This window comes from Aegilops tauschii, chromosome 2, assembly GCF_002575655.3.
Source record: "Aegilops tauschii subsp. strangulata cultivar AL8/78 chromosome 2, Aet v6.0, whole genome shotgun sequence".
Lineage (NCBI taxonomy): Eukaryota > Viridiplantae > Streptophyta > Magnoliopsida > Poales > Poaceae > Aegilops > Aegilops tauschii.
The window spans coordinates 401,973,414-401,992,088 of record NC_053036.3 but is presented as its reverse complement, the minus strand read 5'-3'; the positions used below and the strand labels follow the sequence as shown (position 1 = coordinate 401,992,088).

The window sequence follows — 18,675 nt, the reverse complement described above, 5'->3', positions numbered from 1 at the left end:
TATACATCATCATCGACATGGGGATTTGGCTGGTCTCACTTCGAGGTCGGAGGAGGTCGGTGATGGGGACGACGACGGGGATGATGCAGGGTCCTTGATTTCTGCAAAAACAAAATATAAACAAAAACATTATTATTCTCATTTTAGGGTTTAGTGAAACCCTAAACCCTAGAAAAATGCCCTGGTGTTTTTACCTACTGTCTACTTCTTGAACCATAATAACCATTACTAATTTTTTTCTATTCTATTCTATTCAAATAACCTAAATTAATACTAAATTTTTAAAGGTATTTGGTTGTTTTGCCCCTGCATTACTAAAAAATTATATTCTATTCAAATAATCTACATTATTGAAAATTTTCTATTCTATTCAAATAATCTACAATACTAAATATCTTATAACCCCTACATTTACTTAAAATTTGCATTCTACATTCTTTTGTAAAAAACATTAAAAAACCTACATTCTACAAGAACAGAGGGAGGAGGGATGGAGCCATGGAGGGAGGTAGGAGGGAGGAGGGAGCGAGGGAGGAGAGAGAGAGAGAGAGGAGGAGGGAGGATGGTGCCTGAAGGGGGAGGGAGGGAGGAGCGAGAGGAGGAGGGCGGACGACCGAGGAGGGAGGAGAAAGGAGAGAGCAGGAGGAGGGAGGAGGAAGGCGGCTTACCGACGAGGAAGAAGGCGGCGACGACGGCGGAAATGTGGCAGAGGAGGGCGGGCGCGGGCCGGGGAGGGCGGCCGGAGCAGCGCGGGGGCAGGCCACCGTCGACGAGGGTGGGAGAGAGAGACAGTGGAGATGGAGAGTGAGGAGGGGAGACTGAGAGGTCAGGCGCGGAGGCTGATGATAGCTTGGGCTTAGTAGTAGCGCGTTTCTAGGTAAAACGCTACTACTAAAGTCAATAGATGTAGCGCTGGTCCAAGACAGGCGCTACTGCTAAGTTTGGATGGGCACCTGGGCCCGGGCTGGCCATAACAGCAGCGTGGTATTCCAGAACGCGCTACTACTAACCACCTACTAGTAGCGCTCGAAACTAGAAAGCGATGCTACTAATTATTAGTAGCGTCTCTTTTTAACCCGCGCTACTGCTAAGACTTTGTGTATAAAGTTTTCCCTAGTAGTGTTAGCTAGGCATAATGCAAGCATTAAGTTTTATCATCTTTCAATTCCTCAATATAGCAACGTGATTTCTTAGGAGGAGTTCCTAACATTCTATTAATTATAACACTCCTAGGTACGAATCCAAAATGTTAGTGTCAAAGGTAGGTTCCCTTTTTATCCCGCTAAAAGTGAGATGCACACTTTTCATCTTTAAATCTCTTTTTTCCTTACTAGATGAGGCACCCAAATTGGATCTATGAACCTTAGGAACATAATTAAATTTTATATTCTTGTTCTTAGATGTCTCCTCACTAATTTTTATAGAAGCAAAAGCTGAACCCAAAACATCTATAACTTCTGCCAGTTTATCTATTTTAGCAAGACTTTGTTCTACTCTATTGGTATGGGGTTCTTTTTCCCTCAATAATTTTAAGTCATTTCCTACTGTAGAGCCCAACTTGGTAATTTGATTGTGCATCTTTTTATCTAATTCTTTCAATTGTTGGTTAGTTGACATTTTATTTTCAATTATATCAAATCTCTGCATAAGATGATTGAAAGTTATTTCAGTTTCATCAACTTTAAGTGGCGGAGATCCTACTAAATTTTCCATAGCATTAAAGGCATCTAGGGCATAACTAGCCAAAAAATTCTCTCCAGTGGTATTATTTAGAACAAATCTATACCAAATAGTAACACCAACATAATTTTTTTTTTAAATTATGCTAGATTGCTTACAAATAGACCAATTTTGAGCATTACAATTTGTATACTAAGCATCTTTTAAACTCTCTCTATCCCTTTGTTTAAAATGAAGTACTTCTAGCTAGGTGGTGGAAACGACAAGTGAATGAAGAACTAAAGCATGGTAGCAAGACGTTCTGGCGTGCTCTGCTGCTTCGTCAGGGAGTAGGTGGCGTTCGATCCTCGTGGATCTGTAGCTCTGGCGAGACTTTGTGCCCTCTGGGCGGCCGACGAGGCGTCGACGACGCCTGCTCGTGTGCGGGGATGCTATCCTCCGGCCCTTTTGGCGTCGCACTGCCGTCTCCTCCAGCGGTGGTATGGGGTTGGTGAGGTTTGGTGCAGCGGTGTCCCAACGGCCGTTGTTGGGCTTGGCGGCTGCTTGTTCAGGAGGTGCGCCGGCGTAACCGGCATACGAGTTTATGGACCTTTGATTTCGGATGCGGCATCGGCGACCTCTTCTCCAGGGCGATGGTCCGGAAGGATTGGTGCTTCGATGACTTCCCGTCTGCGAGAACAACTAAGGTTAGCCCGGCTCCGGCGAGGAGGGGCAGCAGCGGCGCGCCATCGGTACGTGCGGGTGGAAGACGGTGGCTGGCTCCCTGAGGACTTTGTTGTATTATCTGTCTTTGTTAAGGGGTGCTTTGTAATGTCTGTTCCTGATTAATAGATCCAATGTCTTCTTGGCAAAAAAAAAAAGACAAAAAAAAAGACGTTTACCCTTATAGCGACGAATAGGATTTACCCTTTTTTTTAGGGGACCGAATAGGATTTACCCGCAATGGCAGCCACCCGTCTCTCCCCACGCGGGCTGAAGAAAACCCAGCAACTGCCGGGGCCTCGCTTCGTCCAGCTCCTCCGCCGCAAACAACTGCTGCCTCGACGTCCTCGCCGTCGCCCAATTGGCGGGGACGCCGGGACGGGCCGGGACGGGCCGGGACTGGCAGAGTAGATATTTCTTTCAAGGACGCTTTTTGGCGCGACGCAACCGCGTATCCACGGCCTTCCTCCCAGCAACAGCAGCCTTATCGTTGTCTTCACCCCCTCCAACCTCTCACCTCTGCACAGAGAGGCACCATATCGAGGATGCCGCTCCCTCCGTCCCCTCCCCCCTCCCTCTCCAGCAAGCCCCCCACCCTGCCCTTCTCTCCCAAGAAGACGCCGCCGATGCCCGTCTACAAGGACCTGCACTTCAACCACGACCTGTCCGCCACCAAGAAGTTGCAGGTAACGCAGCAACGCTTCAACCATGGTGGGTTCTGAATTTAGCTTCTTGCGACGGGTGGCAATTGGGTGGGTCTGCGCTCTGCAGGCTGGCGTGGACCTGGTGGCGCGGCTGGTGGGGGTCACCCTGGGTCCCAAGGGGAGGAATGTGGTGCTCGCCAACAAGTATGGCCCTCCCAAGATCGTCAACGACGGGGAGACGGTCCTCAAGGAGGTACTCCCACTCACCTCATGCTGGCCTGCTCTTCAGATTCAGTACATGTTCCTGCAATGCTGGGGTAATTTTCAATTTTTTGGAGTGATTGTAATTTTCAGTAAACTCATTTGTTTTTTCTACTGTATTGTACAAGATCGAGTTGGAGGATCCGCTGGAAAATCTAGGAGTTAAATTGGTCAGACAGGCCGGCGCCAGGACGAACGATATTGCCGGCGATGGGTGTACCACTTCTATAATCCTTGCTCAAGGCCTGATTGCTGAAGGAATGAAGGTAGCTGATACAGTATTCTAGTTCTCTATATTTCTTGGTTTGGAAAGTGATCAGGAGAAGTTTTTGGTATAATGAACATTGACAGACGCAAACAATTCTGAAACCTAAACCTGCATCTGAATATTTTCAAAAAGTAGGTTCTTGCTGCTGGAATGAATCCGGTTCAAATTGCGCGTGGCATTGGGAGGACTGCTGATGCTTTGGTTTCTGAACTCAAGTTGATGTCACGGGAGGTACGGTTTATCAGTTAATCTATGACTATGAATGTCTCTGTATGGTCTTACCAAAGATATTGTAACATTTTGTAAATTGATGCCTTCTAGATTGAAGATCATGAAATAGCACACGTGGCTGCAGTTAGCGCCGGAAATGATTACGCTGTCGGAAACATGATTTCTGAGGCTTTTAAAAGAGTAGGCAGGGAAGGCATGGTTAGGATTGAAAACGGGAGAAGCACTGTAAACAGTTTGGAGGTTGTTGAAGGAATGCAGTTTGAACGTGGTTACCTCTCACCTTTCTTTGTGACTAATCATGCGAATATGTCCGCGGAGTACACTGACTGTAAGGTAGTGCAGATATCTCCATCATGTCTCCCCAGGCCACTGCATCGGAAGATGCACACACATCACTCTGCTGGATAATTTCAAGAGTTATGTTTTGTTTTTTGTAGATCCTGTTGGTTGACAAGATAATTTCTGATCCAAGGGAACTTTTAAGGGTATGTTTTAGTGCTGTAAAAGAAGTTTTTCCATTATTAATAATTGCTGAGGATGTCGAAGAAGAAGCATTGGCTACTTTGACGAGAAACAAGCTATCCGGGATGATCAAAGTGGCAGCAATTAAGGCTCCTTCTTTCGGTGAACAAAAAACCCAATGCTTAGAAGACATTGCAATCATAACAGGAGGTACATAACTGGGTCACGAATCAACTGATGCAACTCCAGTCATCAACATCTCTTGTTGGTTTTCAGGTACAGTAGTGAGAGATGACATGGGATACACACTAGAAGAGGCAGGGAAAGAGTTCTTAGGCTCTGCTTCTAAAGTAATAGTCAAGAAAGATTCAACACTAATTGTTACTGATGGAAGCACCCTTCATGCAGTTGAGAAAAGGGTTGCTCAGATAAAAGGCCAAGTTGAGGTATAGCCCAATAGTTTGATGCAAAACATGGAATAGCCCATGTGACGTTTTATATGTACGTACTGGAGAAACTGCATTTAAAGCTTCTTGAAGCTACCATGGACCTATGAATATGGTCATCTTAATGCGGTCATATTTTTCATTCTAATTTCCAGAACTCAAAGGAGACGTACCAGAAAAAGATACTGGGTGAGAGGATTGCAAGGTTATCTGGTGCAATTGCAATCATTCAGGTCATCAGGTGTCACAAGTATTTTTAACTAACTAGTAACTAGCCTTTTGTGCCGTTTGGACTGCATGATTCTAAAAATCTGGCGTCAAGTTAATTGCAGGTTGGTGCTCAAACAGTCATTGAGCTGAAAGATAAGAAACTGAGAATTGAAGATGCCCTTAATGCAACCATGGTATCACTAACCAATCTACAATCTTATTATGCGAGGTTCTGTGAAGTACAATTTTCCTATTTCATAACCACATTTTGGATATTTCAGGCAGCTATTGAGGAAGGTGTTGTAGTTGGTGGTGGATGCAGCCTACTAAGATTATCCCAGAAGATTGACATAATCAAGGAATCATTGGATAATTTAGAGCAGAAGGTAACATACTATGGTTTCATTTGCGGTGCAAAATGCAACTAGGGAAATAATGAGCATGTGGCCCTAATTACCACTGGAAGGACTATAGTACTACCGAGTAGATGATCTAATGAGCACACGTTATTAAACGTTTATAATATCCATCTTGCTAATTTCTGGAGAGCAAAAATCTAAATCTTGATCTATATTAAATCTGAGAACAAACCATGGCATATGAGAGGACAACATCATCCCGATTTCATTGCACAATTACCCCATCCGACAAACATAAAATGTTTATAGGGAAGTACCCGAGTGCACAATAAAGAAACAAGAAAATGGCAACAACTCACAATACGACAATCAGTATTCCAAAATGCCGTACTACACATGGATTTCGTTTGTCCACCAAGTAGTGAATGATTTGGCTGTGTGCAATCTCGATGTCTTGACTAGCTCTTTACATTGTGTTGTTGCAGAGACCGGGTGTACTTGGTGTCATCTTGATATTAGTATATTGGCCCTTATAAAAACAGAGTGAATGACACACATAAAAAATCCATTAATTTATTTCTCCTACTCTGTCTCCTTATATCTATAATTCATCATATATTCAAGAATAAAACATATACTGCAATCCACAGGCCCAACTCGAGTTCACCACAATCCTGGCCTACTGGTGCAACTATGCTTTTTTAGTGGTCAAGGTGCTTGTGCTTTATCGAAAATACAGATTTCTTGATCCATGGATACTGCAGCAATACATATATAGTTTGGATGGCCATTTACCACACTGATAAATGCACTGATTTTTCGTTCTTGAGCCATAACTCCTTTCATTCCATGCTCAGATTGGTGCTGACATCTTCAAACATGCTCTGAGCTACCCTACCACACTAATAGCTAATAATGCCGGGATGAGTGGCAAGTTCGTCATCGAAAAGGTTATCAATAGCAAGCAGTAGCTCTTTTGATTCAGTTACATGTTACACGTTTGTCTGGAAAACTGTGATGTACCTGAGGATAAATTCTGGCTAACATGCATTTGACTGCTGCTGTTGAAGGTGCTGTCAAATGACAATGCAAGTTATGGATACAATGCTGCCAACGGCTGCTATGAAGACCTGATGGCTTCTGGAATATTGGACCCATCAAAGGTTAGTGAAACATTCATGGAACGATGGTTAGAATAATCCTATGTCTCTCAAAATAAGCCAATTAGTAACGTCGAATGGCATCACTAACTCTGCAATTCGTTTGCCCTGCACAAATGTGTCAGGTTGTGAGGTGTTGCATAGAGCATTCTGCTGTTGTTGCCAAGTCTTTTCTCACCTCCGATGTAGTGATCGTGGAGGCGCAAGAAAGCAAACCGGTTCGCGTAAGGCCCCCGATGCCCCCTAGGAACCTGATTCCCCCAATGCCTGCATCAGGTAACTATATTTGCACCTTCATCATATAAAAAGATGCATCTTCTTTTCAGTATCGTTCTTTTCAATATCGTGCTTACCTTGGTCCGATGCTTTCAGTTTCAGGTATTCGAGTCTAGCATGCACGCTCTTGTTTGGAGCCACCACAAATGTGCCTGGGATGAATAATTTTGTGGGCAAGTCCGTCAAGATATGAGCTGGAAGAAAGATATACTACTACTTCCGTTTAAACATTGCTCTTAACAAGAGGGGAGCGAGGGTCCTCCTCAGGCCGTGTGTGCAACGTTTTCCTCGGCAGAGAAGAACTCGAAAGATGCCAACCAGAGCGCCCATGGGGGCTCTCCGGGAAGTTCGTACAGGCATTCGCACTACAGCTGCGGTTCAATGTAGTGCACACTGACAAGTTTATGCGAGCAAATAGCATCCCATCATTTTGCTGATGAAACTAATCAATCTTTTTCTTTGGAGAAGCATGATGCCCGGAGGCAGGAACACAGATAATTAATTTGGTGTGCCTGTGTGGGAGATAGTGGAGCCTTGGGGGGGGTTGGATATGGTATCTTTGCACGTGCCGCTAGCTAGAACGAACATGACACTGGCACATCTCATGATCGAGAAGCTAGCTGGCGAACTGAAAGTAGGTTAGCTGATGAGCCATCGAGAACACACATGTGCAGCTGATACTCTACACGGAACGGGTGCGTCGTGTGACACGGGTGGAAAGTGGCTTCTTCATCACCTTGAAGAAGACGTTGAGGTCAGTCATGTCGACCCCGCCGCCGCCCTCCACCGGCGGCGCCCACTCGAACTCGCGCACGAGCGCGGCCAAGAAGCACTTGATGTTCACCACGGCCATACCCATGCCCGGGCAGAACCTATGCCCCGCACCAAACGGCATCATCTTCATCTCCTTGGGACCTGCCGATGGCCCGACGCCCTCCGCCTCGCCTCCAGCCAGGTACCGCTCGGGTTGGAACTCGTCAGGATCCGTCCACGCCTTGCTGTCTCTCCCGATGTCCCCCACGACAAACCGCACGTTGAAGTCGCCGGCCGGTACGGTGGTTTCGCCCAGCAACGTAGCGTCCTCGGCCCGCACTCGGTGTGGGACGAACGGCACCGACGGGTGCATCCGGAGGCTCTCCAGCACGACCGCGTGCAGGTACGGCATCTTGCGGAGGCTCTTGTCGGAGGCCGCGTCCACGGCGTCAACCTCGCGACGCAGCTCGCTTTGGACCTCTGGCTGGATGACGAGGTGAGCGAGTGTCCATTCGATGATCGCCACGATCGTATCCGCGCCGCCGCCGAGGAACTCTGACACAAGGCTCCACATCTCGTCGTCTCTAAGAGCGCGCCGGCAATCGATGTCCCTGCTGCCCGTGTTGTCACTGGGGACGCGGACATCGATGAGTGAGTCGACGTATGGACGCCGGACGCCGCCATGGCGGGCATGAGACCTCCGCCGTGCTGCGATGAGAGGGAGGAACAGCTCGGCTTGGCGGCCACGGAAGGCGAAGAGATGGCGCAGTCGCCTCCGGTGGACGAGCTTGGCTAGCCTGGAGCCGAGGGGGATGCCACTGAGCTCCCCGGCGGTGACGACGAACTCCTGTATCACGCGCTGCCTGGCGCTCACATGGCGTTCGTCGACACCGTCGCCGAAGCACGCGCGCGCCACCAGCGCGAACACGGCGGCGTAGAGGTGATCGCGGACGACCACCTGGCTCGGGGCCTGGGCGGACAAGCCAGGCGACGAGGCCTTGGATGGCCTCCCGCTGCAATGGCGCGAGGTCACCGAGGTGTGAAGGGTGAAATGTCTCGGCGGTGAGGTTGCATCGGGGTGCGGGCCGTAGGGCAATGAGCTTAGGTTCAGAGCCACGGGGAAGAGGCCTGGCGGGCGGTACGCGAAGGCGTTTGCATTCTCAACAAGCGCGCGGTGGGGGAGGGCAGGATCGCCGATCTGCTCGAGGGCCAACGGAGCACCAGGGCGAGGGAGTGTCATGGTAGTAGATTGGTTTTCTCATAACGCCGTTGGTCCACCCAAATGGGAGCAAGAGGCCATGGGTTCTGTGATATGGGTACAGTGTGCTAACCTCTGCAGAGTGTGTGTTTAATCTATCGATAGCCGCGTCCTCGGTCATAGGCACAAGTTCGTACTAGGTCACACCGTTTGATCAACACTCACATGACGGAATGACTTATAGGTGATTTATATGTTAATATATTTGAGCAGTACAGCTTGGCAGGATGATGGTGAGGATATTGGGATGATCTCGAGGATGATCATTCAGTTTGTGATATGTTCACGCGGTGATCATGTGAAGGTATTGATCATGAGGTGATCGAGGTGATTTATTGCTTGGTCGGATAGTCAAGAGTAAGATGGTTCTTGAGACAGTGGTTCAGCAGTAATCTTAGTAGTTTCTTATCATGCTTTATAGTCGCCTTCACTTCATAATACTTCCTCCGTTCCTAAATGTAAGTCTTTATAGAGATTTCACTAGATGGACTACATACGGAGCAAAATAAATGAATCCACACTTAAAATGCATCTATATACATTTGTATGTAGTTTATAGTGGAATCTCTATAAAGACTTATATTGAGGAACGGAGGGAGTAGTTGTTAATAAGTTAATGCTATGTTATTATCTTGCCTTGATACTTTTGGTTGTTGTGAGCTTACAAGTACATTCAATGTACTGACCTGGCATATAATGCCAGATTGCAGGTGATGCCGTGATTGATTGATTGCTTGTTGAGGTTACCGTGTGTGCGAGCTAGATCGTGTCCCAGCCAGAGTCCTTGCGGAGTGGAGTTCACCATGGTCGTCGTTGTTCCGTTGCTAGAAGTTATTCCACTGCTACGAGTTATTCCGCTGCTAGCATAGAACTATCTTAGCAGACGTAGTGTCGTCGTGTTGATGTGATCTTTTGTAATATCATACTATTGTATCCTTTATGCTTTGTAATAAGAGCTGATTTGTTCTATGCTGAGCAATGCCGTATTTCATAAGACTTGATCTCTGGGCTGGAATGCGGGGTGTTTCGGTGGCCATGTCGCCAAAGGAGGGCAATGCCGGGGTGTTTTCTCAGAGGGGCCTTGAGGCACCCCAACTAACCGATGTCCAAACATATCCGTACTACTCTGGATGGAGTTAGATTAAAAATTATATGGATAGATTGTCATAATAGCTTGGCAAGTGGGCAGTGAACAAATACATGCTCTAAGACTCCTTCGTTACCACAAAAGCAAGGCTTTGTGAATCCTTGCCAATTTCGTTTTAGAACTTCAAATCTAAGGTGGATGCCCATGCTCTCCGGAGTTTAAAATTTCAAATCCAGGTTATATCTTTCTTGGGAAAAAGATAGAGAGTACGGCAAGACGGGGCAGAGGGGACCTGCGTGTGGAAGCCGGGCGTCGGCCCGCATCCGGGACGTCGGCCAGAGAGAGCAGCTTTTCTTCGGTAAGTATTACTCCCTCCGTCCGGGAAAAGTTGTCCCCAACGACATTTTGCAAAAAGCACCTCCCCTTTCTTCCGACAAACTACGCAGCCCTCCTTCCGACTGCTTCTCTGCTCCGTCGCCTCGCCAAGCGCCGGCAGCCTGCTCCGTCGCCTCGCCGCCTACTCTGTCGCCTCTCCGCATGCTCCGCCGCCTCGCCGCACGTCGGCTGCCTTCTCCCCCTCGTCTCGCCGCTTCTCTCCGTCCGCACTAGGAGATCAAGAGGGAAGGGATCCCCTTTTCTGCAAAGGCCGTGCCTTGCCGACTCCGGCGGCGGCGCTCAATGACCCGCTCCTCGTCCTCGAGCACATCCTCCAGACCTCGAGCTCCGGCGGCGGCGGCGTGGGAAAGACGACCAGGGCATGGGGAAGACGAAGACTTGCTCCAGCCACATGCCACTGCCCCGTGCTCGCCTTGCTCCTCGAGCTGGCGGGCTGATGATGGAGGACCTGCACTCTTGGCTCCACCGGCGCTGCCGCTACCACTTCTGCTTCTGCTCCCCGCTTGCACACAGCGCAGGTCTGTCTTCTGAATTTACAGGTGATGTCTGTCTGTTGAAGCAAGCAGGTGAGCTGATTTTGTGCAGCGATTGGTTTGTGCAGCGATTGGAGGAGCAATGGAGTACTGCAGAGGAACGGATGCTGCTTCCGTTGGTGCAGGTGAGCCATGGAGTATTGTGAGTACGAGTACAGTACTGACAAAATTCAGTTAGCCATGGAGTACTTGAGATGAACATACAGTATAAATTCAGTTAGCCTTGCACTTTGTATGCTTTCAGTATTGGTGAACATAAGTATAGATTCATTTAAATTAAGTGTGGCCAAATATAATTCAGATTACAACAGAATCCAGTTACTCCTACTCATAATATGGAGTATAATTCATAATGTTAGCTAATTCAAATAAGCTAAGATTAATACCAGAACATGCCAATTATTGATGCTTATTTTTGTTTTTCTCTCTGTAGGAGCATATTTGCTCCTGATCTTTATTCTACAGGAGCAGCTTCTTCTTAGTCCTTGTAGTATCCCTGTTGATATTAATCCAAATAAATTCAAATAAAATAAAAAATTCAGTCACTAGTGATGGATTATGCTCAGTAAAATTCAGTCTAAAATTGACAACAAACTGTTAAGACATCCATATTTTGTTTTCCTTCTCCCATTTTAGACCATGATCATTTTAATGCTCCAGTTGAGAAACAATTTTTTTAGTGAAGATGATCTTAGTGGTGATAATGTCACATCAAGAAGTTTAATTAGCAGTCCTTGATCTTTAGAACATCAAGAAAATTTAGTTGACGAAAGCCCGTCGAAGTGGTCGCTTTGGAGGAGCAGCCGCAGGTGGGCGGCGGGGCAGCTCGCCTCCGTGCGGCGCAGGTTCGCAGCAGCGGAGGCTGCGGAGCAGAGCAGCCGCAGGTGGGCGGCGGAGGTGGGCGGCGCCGCGGTGGCTGGACGCGCCGATGGGCGGCGGCTGGGCGGTGGAATTGCGTAGCTGGGCGCCGGCTGGTCCTAGCGGATCGAAGACCAACTCGCCTCCGTGGTCGCAGCGGTGGGCGGCGGAGGCGGGCAGCTGGTGGCGGGTAGGCGGCGGCGGGTGGTCGCGGGACGCTGCGAGCGCCGGAGCACGGCGGCGGAATCCCACGGCGACGCGCGGGCGACAGACAGAGGAAGAAGGGGTCCTGTTTGTTGCTGTTTTAAAATGACGAGGGTTTTCTTGCAAAAAACCCAGTGTACTGTGCGCGTGACAACTTTTCCCGGACGGAGGAAGTACTGTATTATCGACTTGTACTGTTTAGTTCGAGCCATTTGGCTTTGATGAGTAGAAGTAAATATCCAAGTAAGTTATGGAATATGTAGCCTGTTCTTGGATCCGTAATAGTGGAGACCGCTTTTGCCTCGTGCTGGCTTTGTCACTGCATCCAATCAAATTGGATCTTGACTTGAGATTGGTAGCTTTATGTCAGTAGCGGAATCCTTCGAGATGGCGACAACCTATGGTCACATGCTCACTGTGGTTGATCCGTCATTGATCTGGTCAAGGAGGCATACAATTTCCCCCATTTTTGCATCATTCACAGCTAGTCTGAACTCTGAAGCTGTGCCACACTACGGACTGTCCACTGCCCACCTACGGAACTCCATTAATTTTCTTGATTCGCTTGCAGCTTGTATGGCAGTCCCGAAGGAGATGGCAACTGGAGAAGAGGAGCTTAACGGCGTTCTAATCGTCGGCGGCGGAATCTGTGGCCTCGCAACTGCGCTTGCTCTGCACATGTACTTGCTCCGTTTTAAAATAGATGACCCAACTTTATATTAACTTTGTACTAAAGTTAGTATAAAGTTGGGTCATCTATTTTGAAACGGAGGGAGTATGTTTCTTTTACTCGATGAGATTAGGAATAGTGTTGGAGTATTTCAGTAGCCTAGCCGAAAATGTCAAATGCAGAAAAGGTATAGACAGCCTTGTTCTCGAGAAGGCCGAGAGCTTGAGGGCAACGGGGGCAGGAATCAGCATAAATGTCAATGGATGGCGTGCGCTTGAGCAGCTGAAGGTTGGCGAGGAGCTGCGAAAACTGGCCGTAAATCTTACTGGGTATGTCTGAGCCTGATTGCTGTTGCTGTGAACTTTTAACTAGTCACAAATTATGGCAGACAATGGCCATGTTTGACAGGCAGAGTGTTATCGAGCAGAAACTATGTTTCGAAGCTATTGATTGTTCCGTTGTTTTCATGCTGACAACTCTGGTTTCACTGATTGGTAAGGTTTCATACAGGTGAGTACGGACATGACAACACTAATTTGACTAGCCAGCACCCGCGGAGCTACATGTAGTTCAGGAGAGACTACTGCCCCCAACCTTACAAATTACTAGAAATCTGTAAATCCAACTAGAAGCTACTGTTACATATTGGTTTTGTGTCTTTGAGAGCATCTCCAGCTGCGTTCCCAACAGGCTCCCCTGAGGCCATTTTTTGCCGCCGGCATCCGAAAAACGGTCCAGTCGCGTTTCCAGGAGCCCGCTTTTCGCTGGTTTGAACCGAAACTGGCGTCGGCGGACCCAGGGCGAACCCGACGTGCTGGGGCGCCTTGGGCATCAGGAAAGCGTTTTTGGCGCGAACGGAATGGGCACGCCTAGTCAGCGATACGCCGCTTCGTCGTCCTCATCGCCTTGGTTTCCGTGAGTATCAATGACAAGCCCGCCGCACTGCCGCGTCCATCAGCCTCCATTGATGCCTCACGGGCGACACAGTTAAGACACCGCTACGCGTGCCCCGCTCACTCCCGCCACGCATCGCCCGGCATGCAGGCACCGCATGCGTCCCAGCCGCTCACCGCCCCGCCTCGGCTATCAAAGCGGACCTTCCCGCCCGATGAACACCACAGTCGCCAGGCTGCAGGCAATGCAGGGGTACCGTGAGGATGTCCTCGACGTGGTGCGAAGCTGCGACCTGTCATCCATGAGCCTGACGCAGCTCTGCTACCGGACGCCGTGGCACCTAGTGTTCCAGCCGTTCGAGGAGGGCACGGTGACTGTCGCCAGCGGCGCCATGCACGCCATGGGGCCTTTCATCGGGCAGGGCGGCTCGTCCAGCCTCGAGGACGCCGTCGTGGTCGCCCGGTGCTTGGCCCGAACGGTGTCCGCCGCTTGTTGGCCTTGCCCCAGGGAAGAAGGAACACACGCACAGTAGATGTAGAAGAACACACACGCAGACTTGGCACGCACACATCTTGTGCCTTTTCTTGTATTTTTTCTCGCTTTCACCAGATGCGATTACATGGCTTAAATAGCCGGACACTCACGGCTAAAACGCAACCACTAACCCATTACTAACTACCATGCACACACGCACCCACTACTTGCATCCATGCATGCACACACAACGGTCCAGCCACACACATCGGCTTAGATCCGATTACTACTCCACTTAGCTAGCTACACACGTACATGTTTGAGTCACTTGCAAGTCTACACAGATAACAAACTAGGAGCTCACTTTGCGCATGCCACAACTACTACGCCCACTTCTTTCTCCATATCTATCTGCTACGCGATTTGGCCGCTCGGACTCCGCGGAACATAATGCATGCAGCTAACTAATACAACCTAATTAGCTTTGCCTTGTGCACCAGAACACAACTCTGCGTGCACATACGGCCGCAGCTTTGACGACATGCATTACTTATGAAACAAACATGATCTGATCCTGTGAACTTAATACCAATAACAAGATTAGTTCCAACAATCACCTCTCTAATCTTGTTATGCTTTATTCTTCTCTAGAAGCCTATACGCCTTCACCATCTTCGTCGCCGACAACACACCTTGTCGACGACACCGACGTTGATGGCGAACTCCTTGCCGCGGGTGGCAAAACTTACCGGGCAGCATGTCCTCCATCGATCGTGACGTAGCTTGACCTTGACGGAGAAGCGGACCTCCACACACAAGGGCCTCGCGGCAGCCGCGCCGCGTAGAATGCCGCCCACGCCGTATGGGTGAGGTTGAGCCCCTCCGGCGACCCGGCGAGCGTGACGGAGTGCGCGATCCTTCTCCGGCCATGGCTCTGATACCAAGTGTTGGCCTTGCTCCAGGGAAGAAGGGACACACACGCACAGTAGAGGTAGAAGAACACACACGCAGGCTTGGCACGCACACATCTTGTGCCTTTTCTTGTATTTCTTCTCGCTTTCACCAGATGCGATTACATGGCTTAAATAGCCGGACACTCACGGCTAAAACGCAGCCACTAACCCATTACTAACTACCATGCACACACGCACCCACTATTTGCATGCATGCATGCACACACAACGGTCCAGCCACACACATCGGCTTAGATCCGATTACTACTCCACTTAGCTAGCTACACGTACATGTTTGAATCACTTGCAAGTCTACGCAGATAACAAACTAGGAGCTCACTTTGCGCATGCCACAACTACTACGCCCACTTCTTTCTCCATATCTATCTGCTACGCGACTTGGCCGCTCGGACTCCTGCGGAACATAATGCATGCAGCTAACTAATACAACCTAATTAGCTTTGCCTTGTGCACCAGAACACAACTCTGCGTGCATATACGGCCGCAGCTTTGACGACATGCATTACTTATGAAATAAACATAATCTGATCCTATGAACTTAATACCAATAACAAGATTAGTTCCAACACCGCTGGCGATGGTGACCACAGACCGGCGAAGAGCGTCGAAGAGGCACTCAGGTCGTACGTGCAGGAGAGGAAGGCGAGGATCCTGAGGCCTCGTTTGATACAAGCGGATCGACCGGGTTTGCTGAGGATTAACCCCGCGGGGCCCAGAAACCCCGCTAATCCTCGTGGGCCCATTTGTTTCACCGGGTTTGCACAGCCCAATCCCCTTTGATCCCCTTCGTTCCCCCTCCTATCCACGCGGCTGGCGAGCCTCCAGGGCACCCGCGCGGAACGGGACGGGCGAGACGCACAAGACAGAGCGTCGACCCGCCGCCACCGAGAGGACGAGCCCGGTCGCTGCATCTTCAACACCCCGCCGCCGCCATGGTGAGGACGAACCCTACCGCCGCCACCGAGAGGACGAGCTCCGCCGTCGCCACCGAGAGCAGGTGCCTCGCCGCCAAATCTTGAACGCCCCGCCGCCACCAGAGCGTCGATGTTGCCCTCCGCTGGTTCTTCCCGAGGAGATTCCTCTCCTCTCCTCCACTACTCCACCCCTCCCCTGCAAACCCTAGGGCCACGGCCGGACAACTTCTCCCTCCCGAGGTTCACTGCGTTCTGTAGCAGTTCGCAGCAGGAGTTCTTGTGACAGTTCTGCAGCAGTTCGCTGCGTCCATCACAAGAGCAGCAGTACCTTGACAGCTCCTGCGTGGTTTGGTGAAAAACTGAACTCGTCTAGTCGGCGGCGGCCTTGTTTTGTCTACTTGCTGGCTTTTGGTGTTGAGCTAGCAGATTATGTGTGATTAACCCATCCATCATGATTGGTAGGGTGTGCTCTCGACCAATGGTACCTCACTTCCTAGTCTAAGGTGGTTGTTGTTTAGGTGCGTGCATGAGAAACATCTGAAAACCACCTCACTCAGCTATTGCTCTGTACTGTATGATGATGTTTCTCTTGTTATTTTCAATCTTCCACTCTCAGTCATGAGTTGAGCTTAGTGGATTGTGATTTTCAGAACAGCTTGCTTGGTGCCATATATACATAGTTTAGTTTTCATGGCTGTCCAGTGAGAGAGATGGCTCAGTGGATTGTGATAGGATATTGTTTATCTTGTAAAGATTGCATTTTTAGATATTTGCACTATCTTATCTGAATAGGATAATCCCTGCCTATCAAACAAGTTTTCGATATGGAGGGGATTGTGGCTGGAGGGGGTTGAAGGTTTCAAGGGGTTTTGAGGGGATTGGGTGGAAGGAAGGGATTCACCCAATTCTCTGAAATCCCCCTCTCCCCAAACCTCCACAATCCCTCTGTGCCAAACGAGGCCTGAGGCTGTCCGTGCAGGCGTTCCTCAACGGGCAACTCATCGTCGCATCGTCGAAGCTCATGAAGGCGTTGATCAGAGCTGCCCTGGCGCTTCTCTTCACAGGAAATTCAGACAGCCACAGCAACTTCGACTGCGGTTCCCTCTAGCTAGTATGCTGCAATTATGGGACACATCATTCAGACAAGTTTACACGAAACAGTTTCCATTTGTTTGCTGATGCATCACTACTCTCCTCAATTATATGTACCACAGATTACCTTTTTCACTTTAGCTATATGTAAGTTGCCTGATTTTTAAATTTGAGTCAGTCAATTTTTCTAACTGTTGATTGCTGCTCCAAGATGCGTGCTGATTTATATTTCTGTTCTGTGTTGTCCCGTATTGGGCTGCACTTTTTTTGACCGTTGATTACTGCTCTAAGACGCAAATTTTGTCATTGTTTATTTTAAGTTTTGTTCCGTTTTATTTATTTTTCTTAAAGGGTAACACTAAGCCACTAATTCATTCTTCCTTATAAAATTTTATTATTTTGATTATGCTTTAGTTTTTATTTTATTTTCTTTCTTCTTAAAGGGCAATACCAAAGCCACCGATTCATTCTATCTTATGAAATTTCATTATTTTGATTTTGTTTATTATTTTATTTCATTTGGTAATACCAATGCAACTAAGTCATTTCTTTCTAGGAAACTTCATTTTTATGAAAATTTCAATATTATATAATTATTCTTGCATATTATAAAAAAGCACAATTTCTATATGAATTGTGTGCAAATTTTATCAATATCTATTTTATTATTTGTCAGTTTATTTCTTCTTAAAGGGCATGCCAATGTCATTAATTAATTCTTTCTTCTAAAACATCATTAATTTGATTATGTTTTAGTTTTTACTTCATTTTATTTTTTCGTAAAGGGTAATACCAAAAGCCACTAATTAATTCTTACATAGAAAACCTCATTATTTTGATTTTGTTTTAGTTTATTTTATTTTCTTTCTTCTTCAATGGAAACACTGATGCGGAGCATCCTACGATCATCCCCATCTACACTACGTCTACTCTCCAAGCCCCAAGAGTACATAAGACGAGACCTCAAGTATACTCCATTGGACACAGGGTTAACTCGCTCCTCTCCGAACCATCACTTTCCACATGTGAGACATAGCTACTACCTCAAACATATGTGCTATGCATGACCAGGAACCAAGAGGAAGAACATGGACAAGACGACGAGTACACCAAGCACGAGGAGCAAGAGAAGGAGCTGCCAGGAAGCTACAACTCTCGGACGTCCGACAGCCACCGGACGACTGGACACTACTAGACGTCCGACGCCTGGAGTCTCCACCAGCCAGACGGACGAGCCGGCGAAAGCTACAACGGCCAGACGACCGACCAAGGCCGGGCATCCGACGACCGGACGACCGACATCGTCCGGAAATCTGGCGCCACCTCAACCGAGCCGAAACATCGGAAGTCCGTCGTCCTCCGGACGACCAGACGCCCGCGAGCGACCGGACGACCGACACCCGTCGGACGTCCGACGCCTGTCTGCGCACAGTGTAATGGGCCCGAGGCCCATGTACCCCTTCGCCCCTCACTTACCCCTTCGTGGCCCTAGACTATATATACTTCTCCACCTCCACCATTTGAGGGTCAGCAATGTGATAGCTCATTTTAGAGATAGAGCTTTGCTCATCCACTTGATACCTTCTCCATCGGAGTTCACGACCTCTTCGGAGAAGATCCCCCAAGTGGATTCAAGACCCCTCACGTGAAGACCCCTCAAGACCTCCTCACGGAGATGAACTAGCTACCTTTGTATCTTTCTTTGTTGTCTTTGGATCGTGTATCTCTTTGTGTTTCGAGGATCTAGCACATGTGTAATCGAATCTTGTTGGTTTGAGTGAATCCTCTCGTGTTTCCCCTCGTGTTTCCCCCTCGTGTTCTTTGCGTTCTTCTTGGGATCCGCTCCAATCGTGAAAGATCGGGCATCTA

At 48.5% G+C, this 18,675-nt stretch overlaps 2 protein-coding genes and 1 pseudogene across 2 annotated transcripts; 2 read left to right on the top strand and 1 right to left on the bottom strand.

Moving 5' to 3' along the window:
• The first annotated feature begins 2,651 nt into the window (after positions 1-2,651).
• Positions 2,652-7,197, top strand: LOC109740506 (ruBisCO large subunit-binding protein subunit beta, chloroplastic). Its single transcript, XM_020299561.4, has 14 exons — positions 2,652-3,068; positions 3,154-3,279; positions 3,416-3,553; positions 3,691-3,786; positions 3,877-4,119; positions 4,224-4,458; positions 4,525-4,694; positions 4,850-4,927; positions 5,027-5,098; positions 5,186-5,290; positions 6,121-6,213; positions 6,334-6,426; positions 6,549-6,699; positions 6,796-7,197. The coding sequence occupies exons 1-14, from the start codon at positions 2,928-2,930 to the stop codon at positions 6,813-6,815; spliced, it is 1,761 nt and encodes a 586-aa protein (XP_020155150.2). The 5' UTR covers positions 2,652-2,927; the 3' UTR covers positions 6,816-7,197.
• Positions 7,198-7,262: 65 nt separating this feature from the next.
• LOC109740531 (cytochrome P450 89A2-like) lies at positions 7,263-8,789 on the bottom strand (annotated as a pseudogene).
• Positions 8,790-10,105: 1,316 nt separating this feature from the next.
• Positions 10,106-17,195, top strand: LOC109740507 (monooxygenase 1). The gene is made up of 8 exons (XM_045233532.1): positions 10,106-10,711; positions 10,795-10,851; positions 12,360-12,468; positions 12,641-12,787; positions 12,831-12,968; positions 13,503-13,832; positions 15,361-15,456; positions 16,681-17,195. The coding sequence occupies exons 1-8, from the start codon at positions 10,555-10,557 to the stop codon at positions 16,820-16,822; spliced, it is 1,176 nt and encodes a 391-aa protein (XP_045089467.1). The 5' UTR covers positions 10,106-10,554; the 3' UTR covers positions 16,823-17,195.
• The last annotated feature ends 1,480 nt before the right edge of the window (positions 17,196-18,675 follow it).

Excerpts from the sequence above, each read along its gene's own strand:
- LOC109740506 (XM_020299561.4), top strand. The coding sequence starts at position 2,928 with ATGCCGCTCCCTCCGTCCCCTCCCCCCTCCCTCTCCAGCAAGCCCCCC. Across the intron at positions 3,787-3,876 it reads TCAAGTTGATGTCACGGGAG|ATTGAAGATCATGAAATAGC; the intron begins GTACGGTTTATC and ends GATGCCTTCTAG. Across the intron at positions 5,099-5,185 it reads ATGCCCTTAATGCAACCATG|GCAGCTATTGAGGAAGGTGT; the intron begins GTATCACTAACC and ends TGGATATTTCAG.
- LOC109740507 (XM_045233532.1), top strand. The coding sequence starts at position 10,555 with ATGGGGAAGACGAAGACTTGCTCCAGCCACATGCCACTGCCCCGTGCT. Across the intron at positions 12,469-12,640 it reads ACTGCGCTTGCTCTGCACAT|AAAAGGTATAGACAGCCTTG; the intron begins GTACTTGCTCCG and ends TGTCAAATGCAG. Across the intron at positions 12,969-13,502 it reads ATTGGTAAGGTTTCATACAG|GCACCGCATGCGTCCCAGCC; the intron begins GTGAGTACGGAC and ends CCCGGCATGCAG.